This window comes from Labeo rohita, chromosome 10 (assembly GCF_022985175.1).
Source record: "Labeo rohita strain BAU-BD-2019 chromosome 10, IGBB_LRoh.1.0, whole genome shotgun sequence".
NCBI classification, from domain to species: Eukaryota; Metazoa; Chordata; class Actinopteri; order Cypriniformes; family Cyprinidae; genus Labeo; species Labeo rohita.
In genome coordinates this window covers 16073595-16089050 of record NC_066878.1, presented here as the reverse complement: position 1 = coordinate 16089050, position 15456 = coordinate 16073595, and the positions used below count along the sequence as shown (strand labels likewise).

The 15456-nt window shown below is 33.1% G+C and overlaps 2 protein-coding genes across 4 annotated transcripts in view; both read right to left on the bottom strand.

The window, feature by feature from the left end:
• Window positions 1-810: 810 nt before the first annotated feature.
• ska1 (spindle and kinetochore associated complex subunit 1) lies at window positions 811-8943 on the bottom strand. Its single transcript, XM_051121912.1, has 7 exons — window positions 8822-8943; window positions 5425-5514; window positions 4760-4884; window positions 4401-4504; window positions 4101-4241; window positions 1472-1641; window positions 811-1204 (listed from the first exon to the last, which is right to left on the bottom strand). The coding sequence occupies exons 2-7, from the start codon at window positions 5510-5512 to the stop codon at window positions 1056-1058; spliced, it is 777 nt and encodes a 258-aa protein (XP_050977869.1). The 5' UTR covers window positions 5513-5514; window positions 8822-8943; the 3' UTR covers window positions 811-1055.
• Window positions 8944-14217: 5274 nt separating this feature from the next.
• smarcad1b (SWI/SNF-related, matrix-associated actin-dependent regulator of chromatin, subfamily a, containing DEAD/H box 1 b) overlaps window positions 14218-15456 on the bottom strand; it is a 29294-nt gene continuing 28055 nt past the window's right edge. For all 3 annotated transcript variants that reach the window (XM_051120199.1, XM_051120197.1, XM_051120198.1), the window contains exons 21-23: window positions 14781-14963; window positions 14591-14700; window positions 14218-14502 (exon numbers count right to left, since the gene is read on the bottom strand). In XM_051120199.1, the coding sequence (XP_050976156.1) occupies window positions 14441-14502; window positions 14591-14700; window positions 14781-14963 (355 nt within the window). In that variant the 3' untranslated portion in view covers window positions 14218-14440. The remainder of the gene's footprint in view (window positions 14503-14590; window positions 14701-14780; window positions 14964-15456) is intronic.

The following is a 15456-nucleotide window of genomic DNA, read 5'->3' as shown; positions in this document are numbered from 1 at the left end:
AGGAAAACATTCCTGAATTTTTCTCCATATAGTGGACTTCAGTGGTGCACCTAAGTTTGAACATCCAAAATGTAGTTTAAACGCAGCTTCAAATGGCTCTAAATGATCTCAGCCGAGGTAAAGGGTCTTACCTAGTGAAACAATCAGTCATTTTTGAAACAAATTCACAATTTATTCACTTTTTAAACTCAAACGCTTGTCTTGTCTCGTCTCTGCAATGCGCATGCGTATTCTGTGTAATCTGGGTCAATACAGCTAGGGTATCTTGAAAAACTCCCGTCTCGTTTTCTTCTTCAACGTCAAAATTGCCCTACGTCGCTGTTTTAACTTTTTTTTGTAAAGGGCGTTTGATCTTCTCTGCATGTTCACTTTGTAAACACTGGGTCGGTACTTCTGCAGCGATGTAGGACGATTTTGAAGTTGGGAAAGAAAATGAGATGGGAGTTTTTCGACATACCCTAACTGTATTGACCGTACTGAACCAGAAAAAAACTGAGTTTATGTAGGCAGACAAGACGAGCGTTTGAGGTTAAAAAGTTATGAATTGTCAACTTGTTTAGAAAATAACCAATCTTTTCGCTAGATAAAACCCTTCTTCCTCAGCTGCGATCGTTTAGAGCCATTTGAAGTTCAAACTTGGGGGCACCATTCCTGATTTTTTTTCCCCTCAAGAAACATAATTTCTTATCGACTGAAGAAAGAAAGACATGAACATCTTGAATGACAAGGGGGTGAGGAAATTATCTGTAAATTTTTGTTCTGGAAGTGGACTTCTCCTTTAAGGTTGAACCACAGATGTCACATGGACTATTTTAAAAATGTCCTTACTACCTTTCTGGGCCTTGAACGTGTCAGTTGCGTTGCTGTCTATGTAGAGTCAGAAAGCTCTCGGATTTCATCAAAAATATCTTAATTTGTGTTCCGAAGATGAACGAAGGTCTTACAGATTTGGAATTACATGAGTGCGAGCAATTCATGACAGAATTAAAATTTTTGGGTGAACTAGCCCTTTAAAACTCCATTCAAAGTGATGTAGATGTGGGCGTGTTTAAGTCTTAAAGCAGAATGAAGCGTGTGAGACCGCCGCCTCGGACTTCCTTCAGACGCTGGCAGTGGCGTAGCATGCTCAACATGCCCACGAACCGTTTGTCCACCTTCAGCTGGGCGAACTCTTTGATGTCTTGCTCCACGATGAAAAACTGACCTGCAGGACACAAAAGGAGTTGATGGATGACCTCTTTTGGCCCATAAGAGCTTATTAAATACCAGACCAGGATAAATGGAGTTAGTTATTGGAGCACTTATACCAGTTCATGCGCCGGTGGCGTTAATAGTTTTCTGGAGCAAACAGTAGACTCTCAATTCTCCATATGACAAGACTGTTAATACATGATGGACTACAGTGGTAAATGAGGTCAAAAAGTCTTTGACCAGCAGCTCTGGATGAGACAGAGAGATAAAACACTGATACCCTTGGTGTCCTTTGTTTCTTGGTCTTTAAAGCGCTGGTGGAGTGTGCGGGACACGTTGTTCAGGGTTTTGACTGGCTGATGGAGGATCTTGTATTTTGACGTCACAGCTGTGTTGATGCTTTGCACCGCTGCGTTCAGCTGGTCGTACGTCACGCGGCCTTTCATGTAGCTGTGACATGAAAAAATGGATTGATTAGTAGCAAACATTTAAAACAAAACCTCAATACAACTGTTCTCTGGGATACTTGATTCTGATTGGTTAATCGTGGGATTCCTGTTCCAAAACCTAGTGAGCTCTTGCTTTCTACTGCCTACATTATTGTTTCGCACTTGGTGGCGACAAGTTGATTATTTGTAATTATTTGTCATTGAATCCTTCATTCAAGAGACTTTTTCAAAAACTGATTCATTCAGTAATGGAACAAGAAGTATTCAAAAAAGCATTCAAAAAAAGCTTATGTTTACATGCTATATTGTGTGTGTTGTGTTTATTATGTACATATAAATACACACACATATATGTATATATTTTAAAAAAATATTTGTATGTATAGCCTATATATTTATACTTGTATATAATTTACAAATATATTGAAATATTTTATATATAAATCTAACATATTTTTCCTTAATATATACATGTGTGTGTATTTATATAAACATAATACATATACACAGTATACACATATTGAATGTAAATGTAAATGTTTATTTTGAATGCAATTAATCGTGATTAATCGCTTTGCAGTCCTATTTATGAGTGAGTCATTGAATCATTCATTCAAACAATTAAAAAAAAAATCATTCAAATGAATTAAACATTTTGGAATAGAATGAGGCAATTAAAATATTTTGTTATTCATGTTATTTTGTTTAGTTCAGAATCATAGGAAGTACAGAATCATATGGGAGCCTGTTTCAACCACTGAATAAAAAATATAAAAGGTTATTATGACTTTTTATCTCATAGTTCTTACTTTTTTTCTCAGAATTGTGAGATATAAACTTGCAAATGTGAGTTATAAAGCCAGAATTGTGGGATATAAATTCACAGTTCTGACTTTTTTTCTTAGAATTGCATGATATAAACTCAGAATTGTGAATTTCTATCACAATTGTGATTTTTTTTTTCTCAGAATTGCAAGTTTATGTGTCACAATTCTGATTTGCAACTCTGAGAAAGAGTCAGAATTTTGAGAAAAAAGTTCAAAATGTGAGTTTATAACTTGGAATTCTGACTTTATTACGAGTTTATTTCTCAGAATTGCATGTTTATTTCTCACAACAGTTAATAAATCTTTAACAACTGCATTTATCATCACACAATTTAATTTCTTAGAATTGCAAATTTATCACAATTCTGACTTTATCGCAATTGTAAGTTTATATCACACAACTCTGAGAAAAAAGTCAGAATTGCAAGACATAAATTCGCAATTCTGATTTTAATCTAACTTATCTGACTTAACTCACAATTGTGTTATAAATTCAGAATTGCGAGATATAAACTCTCAATTCTGAAAAAAAGTCACAATTGCGAGATATTAACTCCGAATTGTGATTTTTTTATCTTGCAATTCTGACTTTATTGTGAGTTTATTTCTCAGAATTGCAAGTTTATTTCTCGCAATTATCAGTTTATAATTTGCAGTTGTGATTTTTTTTTTTTTTTAATCACACAATTCAGACTTAAAACTCGAAACTGTGACTTTATATCACACAATCCTGAGGAAAAAAAAGCAGAATTGCAAGAAATAAACTCTTAATTCTGACTTTTTTCTTAGAATTGATATAAATTCACAATTGCTTTTTTTCCACAGAATTGTGAGATATAAATTCGCAACTGCATGTTATAAAGTCCAGCTTTGAGGGGAAAAAAAAAAGACAGATGTTCTCAGAATTCAGTTTATATCTCAAAATTGTGACTTTTTTCCTCAAAATTACGAGTAATTGTGAGTTCATATCACACAATTCTGAGAAAAAAGAACTGTAAGATATAAACCCAATTGTGAGAAATAAAGTCTGTGAGATAAAAACTCACAATTCTGATGTTTTTCTTAGAATTTATATAAATTCAGAATTGTGAGACACTATTGCTTCTGAGAGTTTATCTCTCAGAATTGCACGTTTATTTCTCGCAATTATCAGTTTAGAATTCGTAATTGTGATCACACAATTCAGACTCTCTCGGAATTGCGAGTTTATATCTTACAATTCTGACTTTCTAACTCGCAATTGTGAGATTACATCATACAATTCTGAGAAAAAAGTCAGAATTGCAAGATGTAAACTCGCAATTGTGAGAAAATAGTCAGAACTGTGAGATAAACAGTTGCTTTGGCTTTTTTGTTTTTTATTAAGTGGCAGAAACAGGCTTCCATAGAATCACGACCTCTCTTTGAAACGTGTGATTCTCAATTTATTCAGAATCGTGCAGCTCTACGTCACAGTGTATTCTGGGATTGCCAAGAGACGGTGCCTCTGATGGTAGCCTACCATTCAAAACAGCCTTCACACCTATGATGCTGTCTAGGTAGGAGACTCGCTGGGTTTTGGAATACAGCTTGTTTACTGTTCTTTACTATATTTGCTTACAGAGTTTGTTTAGACAGATGTGGAAGGACTCACGGTGGTATGCTGTCAAACTCTGGGACGGTAATGAACTCCATCTCTTTGATCTGGTTGCGCTGCGGTTTCCTGGGCGGCCCCTGTTCCTGAGGGGCGGGTGGCGCATCTGTCTGCCTGCTCTGAACTGCCACCTGTCCTCCTCTGAAGACAACACAAAAAGCCAAACTCATCAGTTTCAGTCAAACAGAAGCTGGTTGAGGTGGTTCATGATTTTTGTGCTTCTTAATGATGAAGCAAACTGAATAAGACAACATTCCACTGAGATATAGTTGGGAAAGAAACACTAAAAACAGGAAATACCCTTGCGGAGCTGCTTGTTGGCCTCTTCTGGGCATGTGCGGAGGGATGTTGTTCTTGAGGTGAAGGGCATCTTGTTCATCCTCCTGGAAAAAACCTTCTAGATCCTGTTGACAAGATCAATAAAAGAAAACCAAAGTAAAAAATGTAGCTTTTGATTAAATTGATTTGTAACACTTTATTTGATAAAGTGTTACTAGCAATGGGTGCTTTTGAAACACTGCTTCATATCAAACTTTGAAAGAGTGAATCATTTTGTGAAGCAACTGATTCAGAGATTCTAAAAAGCTCAAATGACTTAATATTATTAATATTACAATGACAGGAATTATCTATAAAATAAAATAATGAAAACCTCACACCTTCAAATGCTTCAGCAAGCCTCTCTGCTCACCCACATACTTCTCAAAGCGATCCAGAAGATTGTTGATGGCAGAGACTTCTTGCTCAATTTTGAGAAGAGTCCCCCGTTTGTCTGGATCTTTTGCTAAAGAAAAATCACATTAGACATATTTAATGAATCATACTACCACCAAGGAAAGCAATTCAAAATTCTAAAATTTGCGAACTCATTCACTCTTACAGTACAAGGTATTTACACACCCAAAAATTTTTAATTTATAAAATCTGGTTTAACCCACTCCTGTGGACTCACTTCTGTTGTCACTGGCCACTTTAAATGCTCAAGTTCTTTAAAGTGGCACGGATTCTCATTGGTTATCAATAGCTGTGTTTCCATCACCTTGATTTTATGTGCATTTTGAAGTATTGAATCAAATAAATGATGTAAACGCCAAAAAAAACCCTGTGACTTGTGAGTTAATGCGAGGAATGGGAGATAGAAACGTCTTTGACAAATAAATTCTGACTTAGTGAACAGTAAGCACACTTTTTTTCCTTTTACACACTTTGAAAAGATTTGCTTCATGTTTAGATGGAAACTAGGGCTGTCACGATTCCTTGGTTAAATTTAAGTACATCATTTTAACAATACTCCATTGTAACAGGTATGGTAAATACAGCATACCAACGGCTCGAAGCTCCAGGAGTCTTTTAATCATGGAAATTTTGTCGTTAATATGTTGTGTCACTTCTTCAAGCTCACAGTGATTCATTTCTGTGAAGAGAAGATAAAAAGATTAGGGGTCAACAAAAGCTCATATTCAAAGACACATCACTACCTACCAACAACCTATAAATAAGCCATATAATTACCAACACCCTAGCAATCATCTAAAAGGTCTTTGCAACACCCTAGCAAAGCAACAGTCCACTCCACTGATATTCATGGCCCATTCTACAGAATTGGTCCAAACTTCTGTCCCACAACCAAAAAACATATTTAAGAAGCATTTAAGTATTCAAATACTAGATGCTTACTAAGATCCTATTATTATTTATTGAAACCTAGAATAATATTTAAAATATCAGTAAGCTTAATATATATAAAATCATGATTTAGTGGGTCCTTGCAATTGGGAGGTGGCTGTCTCAAACCCTAGCCCATAAATTTCAACTTGTGAAACTAAAATTGAAATATTTTTGCATTTTATTCCATTGTTGATTTAAAAAATATCTTTTTGATTTTTTTCAAAGTGAAGTTAAAAAAAAAATACTTAATATTTTCTTTTTTTTTTTTTTTTTTTTTTTTTTTTTAAATAATAATTGTGTTCCTCATTTTTATGTCACTACTGAAACAGTGTATGTTTTAGTCCATTGGCTGAAACTGATTTTAACTACACCCCTACATTTATAATCAGGAAATATTCCTGTGTCACTCTCTCTCATAGTTTCATGGTGAGTAGACAGGTCTTATCATTTTAAAGAAGTCCACTTCCAAAACAAAGATTCACATATAATTTACTCACCCCCTTGTCATCCAAGATGTACATGTCATGAAAAAATTGTGTTTTTTGAGGAAAACATTTCAGCATTTTTCTCCATATAATGGACTGCTATGGTGCCCCTATTTTGAACTTTCAATATGCAGTTTAAGTGCGGCTTCAAACGATCCCAAATGTGGTTGTAAATGATCCCAGCTGAGGAAAAAGGGTCTTATATAGCGAAACGATCTGTTATTTTCATAAAAATAATACAATTTATATACTTTTTAACACTTGTCTTGTCTTACTCTACCTAGACTGTTTTTGTTCCGGTTCATGACAGTTAGGGTATGTGGAAAAACTCCCATCTCATGTTCTCCCTCAACTTCAAAATCATCCTATATCGCTGTTTTACCTTTTTGTTAAGGGTGTTTGATCTTCTTTGCATGTTCACTTTGCAAAGACTGGGTCAGTACTTCTGCAGCGATGTAGGATGATTTTGAAATGATTTTTGAAGTTGAGGGAGAAAATACGATCAGATTGGAGAGTTTTTCGACATACTCTAACTGTCTTGAGCCAGAATGCACAGAGTTCAGGGAGAACAAGGCAAGACAAGTGTTTGACATTAAAAAGTTTTTAAATTGTATTATTTTTATGAAAATAACTGATCGTTTTGCTAGATAAGACCCTTCTTCCTCAGCTGGGATCGTTTACAACTGCATTTGGGATCGTTTGAAGCCACATTTAAACTGCATTTTGGAAGTTCATAATCGGGGCACCATATCAGTCCATTATATGGAGAAAAATGCTGAAATGTTTTCCTCAAAAAACATAATGTCTTTACGACTGAAGAAAGAAAGACATGAACATCTTGGAATGACAAGGGGGTGAGTACATTATCTGTAAATCTTTGTTTTGGAAGTGAACTTCTCCTTTAAGGGTAACTGTTCAGAAATATGAAAAATCTGGATGTAACTTTAAAGAACGTCACTACCATTTTTCTATAATTAAACACAATTCTTTGGAAGTTATTTCATAACATTTAGTTTTTATGTGTGCACCACTGTTCAGAACTGTGCTAGCTAACAATGTGTTGATTAGCATCTTTGAGCTAGCTTCAAAAGTATCCAAAATTGTCACTACTGAAACAGTGACGACCGAAACAAGTCATCGTTTGACAAAAAATTGTAGTGACAAAAAGAAACACATTATCCTTTATTTGGGGGAAATAAACAAAATTTTAGTACAGTTATGCAAAGTTTAGTACGTTTTAGTATGTGCTTTAAATTCTGGGATGTTTTGTCAAAAATAAAGTATACTGAATTATCAACCTAAGATGTTATGATAGTGTTTGGTTCAATGTATATTTTAACTAATGAATCCGAAATCAGTATGATTAACTTTTTGCCTCTTAGAAAGAAAAATTAATTAAAAAAAAACAACAAATCTCATAAGTCTCAAAATATTGTTAAAAAAAGTACTTGTTACTGATTTACCTATGAAAACATTTAGTAATATAGAAAAAAATATCTATTTACAACAAAAATGTAATCAAAATCTTAATAGGTCAAAATTTAGCGCAAATCCAGCATTACGGATGTGACATATAAATACTATATTTTAATAAACCCTTGTTGATAGTATCTAAACTTTAGAAAAATATCAGTCTGTGCACGTTTTCTATGTCAAAAAAAGAGAAATCATGCATTTTGGATGTGACAAAAAAGACAGTTTTTGAGAAACTACATACTTAACTTCTGCAAATTAAAATACACAAACCAAACACAACAATACCCAACAAATAGAGAAGTGATGGCTCTTCACAGAACATATAATTGTTACTTTTTAAATCTGATGTGTCCATTTAAGAGGAATATGTACTGTTACGGATGTGACGAGCATGAAAACAGCACACACCAGACTATGAAAACATGCACTAAAAATAAAAAAATGCTTTAAAAACTTTAAGAGATACCTTGGACCACAAAATTGGACATCTGTGCTATCAGTATAGTAAAAACCTCTGGTAAAAACTTTATTTTTTTATGGTAAGGTTGACCTTTGCATAGATTTACCCTATACTATAATATTACTGTGTTTACACAAACTGGTAACACCTTAGCAACAGCATAGCATCGCCCTAGCAACCACGCAGAATCTATGTTCAGAAAGCATAAGGTTGCCTGACATTGACACAACTCAAATTATAATGACTCTGTATGAACTAAGGCGGAAATGTCCTCACATTGTACATTTTTTTAACGAAACCTTTGTCGGTTCTACTTTGTGTTATGGTGTTGTTAAACTTATATGACGAGACACGCGCGTCAAAAACAACAATAAACAAATCTAGTGACTGACAGATTGCAGTGGGAGAGGAAGACACTACAAACAAACAAAAAAACACTGTTTAACAGTACCCACGGTGTCTAAATCATATGTAACACGGTTCACAAACTCTTAATCACTGTAACGTTAGTTAAAACAACTGCTGATAGTCGCGTTTTAAAATACTTTTATACTGGACTCAAACTAACGACAGATAAATCGTCAACATTATAAATTAAGAAAGAGCATACAAAAACAATAAATGATACTCACCTGTCTTATTTATTTATCTATTTACGGGATTGATTCGAGTGTTTCAGACGGGGACATGAAGTCAGATCGCGCCAATGTTCAAACGCACGCATGCGCAAAACACATCTTGTGATTCCCCCAAGCACTTTCGTCACATAGAGCCTCTTCAGCATTTCTCATGTGTTATTAATGGCTATAACTTACTTTCTGATTAGACAGTCCTAAATATTCTGTATTGTTTCTTTTGACTTGATTTAATATGTATTCATGAAACCTTCTTTTTATACGTTTGTTTATGCGGTGACAATGCCGTCATATATTATGGTAATATCAAATCGGACTTCAACCTTAAGATCTTTTTTTTTATTGCAGAACACGTACAAGAACAGAGAAATTAGACATTGATAATTCCTACAAGGAACAATCATAGAGAAGAAAACAGAAAATTAATATTCCGGATTTGCGTACATCAAATTATGGCACTATCCATACAGAAAAGAAAGGTATAAAAATAAACTAGACTAAAAAGTTCAAGACAAACTTTAAGTTGGCTTGAGAAAGCCAGACCAGAAAGATTGAAAAAGTCTGAAAAGTAAAAAAAGTTAAAAAAGTTTAAGAAGTTTAAAATGTTTTAAAAAGTTTTAAGTTTGGATGGTTTTCAGTCTGAAATATTTTGAAGTTTTGAAGTTTGAATGCAGTCTGTCAGATAGATAGATAGATAGATAGACAGTAATGGTCAGATTATAGATAGATAGATAGATAGATAGATAGATAGTAATGGTCAGATTATAGATAGATAGATAGATAGATAGATAGATAGATAGTTAGTAATGGTCAGATTATAGATAGATAGATAGATAGATAGATAGATAGTAATGGTCAGATTATAGATAGATAGATAGATAGATAGATAGATAGTTAGTAATGGTCAGATTATAGATAGATAGATAGATAGATAGTAATGGTCAGATTATAGATAGATAGATAGATAGATAGATAGATAGATAGATAGATAGTTAGTAATGGTCAGATTATAGATAGATAGATAGATAGTAATGGTCAGATTATAGATAGATAGATAGATAGATAGATAGTTAGTAATGGTCAGATTATAGATAGATAGATAGATAGATAGTAATGGTCAGATTATAGATAGATAGATAGATAGATAGATAGATAGATAGATAGATAGATAGTAATGGTCAGATTATAGATAGATAGATAGATAGATAGATAGATAGATAGATAATGGTCAGATTATAGATAGATAGATAGATAGATAGATAGTAATGATAGATTATAGATAGATAGATAGATAGATAGATAATGGTCAGATTATAGAATGGTCAGATATAGATATATAGATAGATAGATAGATAGATTATAGATAGATAGATAGATAGATAGATAGATAGATAGATAGATAGATAGATAGATAGATTATAGATAGATAGATAGATAGATAGATAGATAGATAGATAGATAGATAGATAGTAATGGTCAGATTATAGATAGATAGATAGATAGATAGATAGATAGATAGATAGATAGATAGATAGATAGATAGATAGATAGATAGTAATGGTCAGATTATAGATAGATAGATAGATAGATAGATAGATAGATAGATAGATAGATAGATAGATTAGATAGATAGATAGATAGATAATAGATAGATAGATAGATAGATAGATAGATAGATAGATAGATAGATAGATAGATAGATAGATAGATAGATATAGATAGATAGATAGATAGATAGATAGATAGATAGATAGATTATAGATAGATAGATAGATAGATAGATAGATAGATAGATAATGGATAGATAGATTATAGATAGATAGATAGATAGATAGTAATGGTCAGATTATAGATAGATAGATAGATATAGATAGATAGATAGATAGATAGATAGATGATAGTCAGATTATAGATAGATAGATAGATAGATATAGATAGATAGATAGATAGATAGATAGATAGATAGATAGATAGATAGATAGATAGATAGATAGATAGATAGATAGATAGATAGATAGATAGACAGTAATGGTCAGATTATAGATAGATAGATAGATAGATAGATAGATAGATAGATAGTAATGGTCAGATTATAGATAGATAGATAGATAGATAGATAGTAATGGTCAGATTAGATAGATAGATAGATAGATAGTTAGTAATGGTCAGATTAGATAGATAGATAGATAGATAGATAGATAGATAGATAGATAGATAGATAGATAGTAATGGTCAGATAGATAGATAGATAGATAGATAGATAGATAGATAGATAGATAGATAGATAGATAGATGGATAATGATTATAGATAGATAGATAGATAGATAGATAGATAGATAGATAGATAGATAGATAGATAGATAGATAGTAATGGTCAGATTATAGATAGATAGATAGATAGATAGATAGATAGATAGATAGATAGATAGATAGATAGATAGATAGATAGATAGTAATGGTCAGATTATAGATAGATAGATAGATAGATAGATAGATAGTAATGGTCAGATTATAGATAGATAGATAGATAGATAGATAGATAGATAGATAGATAGATAGACAGTAATGGTCAGATTATAGATAGATAGATAGATAGATAGATAGATAGACAGTAATGGTCAGATTATAGATAGATAGATAGATAGATAGATAGATAGATAGATAGATAGATAGATAGATAGATAGATAGATAGATAGATAGATAGATAGTAATGGTCAGATTTTAGATAGATAGATAGATAGATAGTAATGTTCAGATTATAGATAGATAGATAGTAATGTTCAGATTATAGATAGATAGATAGATAGATAGATAGATAGATAGATAGATAGACAGTAATGGTCAGATTATAGATAGATAGATGGATAGATAGATAGTAATGGTTAGATGATAGATAGAGAGACAGATAGAGAGATCAGTTTGAATGAGTTTGAATTGATTAGAGATACAGTACATAGAAGGGAAGTGTGATTGAGTCTCAAAGGATTCTGGGAGTTTTGACAGTTGGAATTTGAAAAGTGTTGCTCATTTGAACATTCCGTCAATGTAAATCTATGGGATTTTCCCCAAATTTAATCGCCATTTTTAGGAAAACCGTAAGTCCGATCAGTTAGAAAAGATATAGCAACTAACTTCAGATCAGTCTGAAGATCTGGGCTGAGTTTGGAGTTTGTAGAGTTAAAGCTCTAGGACGAGTTAGAGTTGATAATTTTAGTCTCAGAAGAATAATAACTATAAGTTTAAATAGCATATCAGTAAGTTGGCTTTCTCAAGCCAACCTAATTACCTTCTCTTAGAAAAGTTGTCATAATGCAACAAAAATCTGGCACTCTTTTTGTTACTTGTGAGTCTAAGAGATGAAATGACAGAATCGAGTTCAGCAAGAAAAATTGAAATGAAGAATTTTGCATTCAATATAAGAAAATTAACAACATATTCAACAGATAATAGTTTTGGATTTTCATAATAGAACATAACATCTTTGAGGACGAAGGTATGGGTCACATTTGTAAGGCTAAAAACATAGGTGCCTAAATCAACCCATAATTTGTTGGTTACACCACAATCCAAAAAATAAATGGGCAGCTGTTTCCTCAACAAAACCACGAAACGAGCAAGATTCATCAATATCAGAATATTTAGAAATAGACAAATTAATTAGATAAACAAAATTTACTTGGCAAAAGCCAGGCCTTTCTCCAATTAATATTTGTTATAAAAGAGCCCCAGTAGAATTTCCCTCTTGGAGTAATCTTTCTCTTTGTCTGAAAAATTTTGCGAATATGTCTGTTATTGCATTTCCGGTCTAAAATATAGATACCACCCAAACATAAAGCTGGATAAACACTGTTGCCTTTACTGAATTTAAACCTTAAGATCTTCTTTTCATATTTTACCAATATACAACAACGTCACATATACGCTGGTAGTTTTACAGTGTTTTTTTTTTTATTTCTGAACTTTTTTATTGTAAGTAATTGTGCTTTTCTGAGTCATAACCATGATGTCTAATATATGTTTAAAGAATATTTGTGACCCTGGGCCACAAAACCATAAGGATAATTTTTTTTGAAACTGAGATTTATACGTCATCTGAAAGCTGAATAAATAAGCTTTCCATTGATGTATGGTTAGGATATTGTTAGGATAGGACAATATTTGGCTGAGATACAACTATTTGAAAATCTAGAATCTGAGGGTGCAAAAAAATAAAATAAAATCTAAATATTGAGAAAAACACCTTTAAAGTTGTCCAAACGACGTTCTTAGCAATGCATATTACTAATCAAAAATGACATTTGGATATTGAAATTTACAAAGTATCTTAATGGACCATGATCTTCACTTAATATCCTAATAATTTTTCACATAAAAGAAAAATCGATCATTTTGACCCATACAGTGCATTGTTGGCTATTGCTACAAATATAGCCATGCTACTTATGACTGATTTTGTGGTCAAGAGTCACATTTGCTTTGAGTTTTTAAATAATTGACCCATAATGGGTGTAAAAACATTTGAATATTATCATACTATAAAATATCTCAAAAATAAAAAAATAAACAGGATTTCACAGTAATGCTATAGAAGAACCATTTGGGCTTCCCCAAAGAACCTCTCAGTGAACAGTTTTAAAAAGAATATTTATTTCTTACACTGTAATAAACAATGTGTTGAGTCAACTTAAAATAATTTGTAACCTGGCTGCCTTAAAATTTTAAGTTTAGTCAACTCAAAAAAAAGTTTGTTCAACTTGAAATGTTAAATTATACTAAGTGACAACTTATATATTTGAGTTGAATCAACTTAAAATTTTAAGGCAGCTGGGTTACTTACCCATCTGTTAAGTTTAGCAAACACAAATATCTAAGTTGTTACTTAGTACAACTTAACAAGTTGACTAAACTTATTTTAGTTGACTGAACTTAAAATTTTAAGGCAGCAGGGTAACAAATTATTTTAAGCTGACTCAACAAATTGTGCTTTTTATTTTTTACAGTGTAGTGCGAAGAAAGTCTGAAAATCCCTTTTCCACTATAAATAAACCTTGTGGCTCTTTATGGCGCCATAAATGCTTAAAAAGGAACCTTTTTAAGAGTATAGGTGAATAACCATGAACAGCTTTTTCAAGATTTAGTGCTTGAATGCGACTGTCAGTCCAAGAACCATGCTGTCTATTTTAATGAACTGAAACAGAAAATGCTGAATCTATTAAAGCAGTTATTTCAGGCGCTGGGTCACATTGTGCAGTTGCTAGAAATTGAGTTTTCTTATCTGAGATTCTAAGCTGAGACCCAGATTCAGACCAAAACCACAAAATCAAGACCAACTCAGCAACTGAGCAAATAAACAAATTCCTTCGTCAACATTCACTTTTTTTAATCAAACAACTGAAGTTTTAAACCTCTACGAATACAAAAAGTCAAACACCACCATCACCACAGTATTACAGTGTTTTTGCCATAAACAGTAGAAACGTAAACATATCTGCTCCTTTGAAGCTCCATTGTTTTTGCAAGTAGTATAAGAAAATCTAACTTTAGTGCGCTACAGTACTTTTTCCTTTTAGATTCAGTCACAATATGACAGTACGCTTTGAGCCTGAGCCAGCTTTCAGAGTCCAAGAGATGCTTTGAGCAGCGAGGTCATATCATCAGGTAAAGTGTCCTCTTCACCTGGAAGAACCAAGCATATCTGTATTCATTTTACAAAAAAAAAAAACACAGGTGAAAATCCCTGTGAGCTTTATTAAAGTGTTCTCACCCTCCTGAGTGGCGGTCATGTCCTGCTCTAGTTTGAGTTTTCTTTCTCCAATGCGGAGCATGGCGTCCTCTATGGAGTCCTTACTTATCAGCTTGATCACTTTCACCGTCCTTAAATGGGGCAAATGCATTCAGATAGTGAAACAACAGAAAAGCCTAATGTGAGGCACAGATGTGCAATGTTCTCTTACCTGGTTTGTCCCACCCGGTGGCAGCGTCCCTCTGCCTGTTTGTCATTGTAAGGGTTGCAGTCGATATCGTGAAGGATAACCACATTGGCTGAAGTCAAGTTAATACCCAGTCCTCCGGCTCTGGTGGACAGCAGGAAAACAAATATATCCTGGTCTGTGTTGAACTGGTCAATCAGCCCAATCCTGTAAAAGCCCAGTGAGATTTATACTTATTGTCCATTTACTTAATTGGCATTAGAAAGATGCTTTTTCTCCATCTGAAGTGATTTACAGTACGCTAACAGTAGCGAAAGTCCCTGTGGATCATGGGGTTAAGTGCTTCAGCCAAGAAAACAATGGTGGGAGAACAGGATGGCGATCTACATGAATGCAACAGAAGTGTGGCTAGTTTACATTTTGGTAATAATTCCACAGTGATTCAGTGTTGGTGGGCATCCACCACGCACACTATGCACAATATATCAACACCATATTAGTTATTGGCTGACATTTGTGCTTTTATCAATATTATTATTGGAGGTTTAATTTTTTACTTCTATTCTGAGAATTAAATTATCATCTAACTTACATGGATATCAGTGGATTTGTCTCAAAGAGCACATGTACACTATTGTTGATATGTCTGGGGTCAGTGAATTTCTTTTTTTTTTGCAAGTAGTTAATACTTATATTCAGT

Coding starts and splice junctions, on each gene's coding strand:
- ska1 (XM_051121912.1), bottom strand. CDS start 5,512: ATGAATCACTGTGAGCTTGAAGAAGTGACACAACATATTAACGACAAA. Junction 4,885..5,424: donor CCTGGAGCTTCGAGCCGTTG/GTATGCTGTATT, acceptor ATTTTTCTTTAG/CAAAAGATCCAGACAAACGG. Junction 1,205..1,471: donor AGAAACAAAGGACACCAAGG/GTATCAGTGTTT, acceptor TGTGTCCTGCAG/GTCAGTTTTTCATCGTGGAG.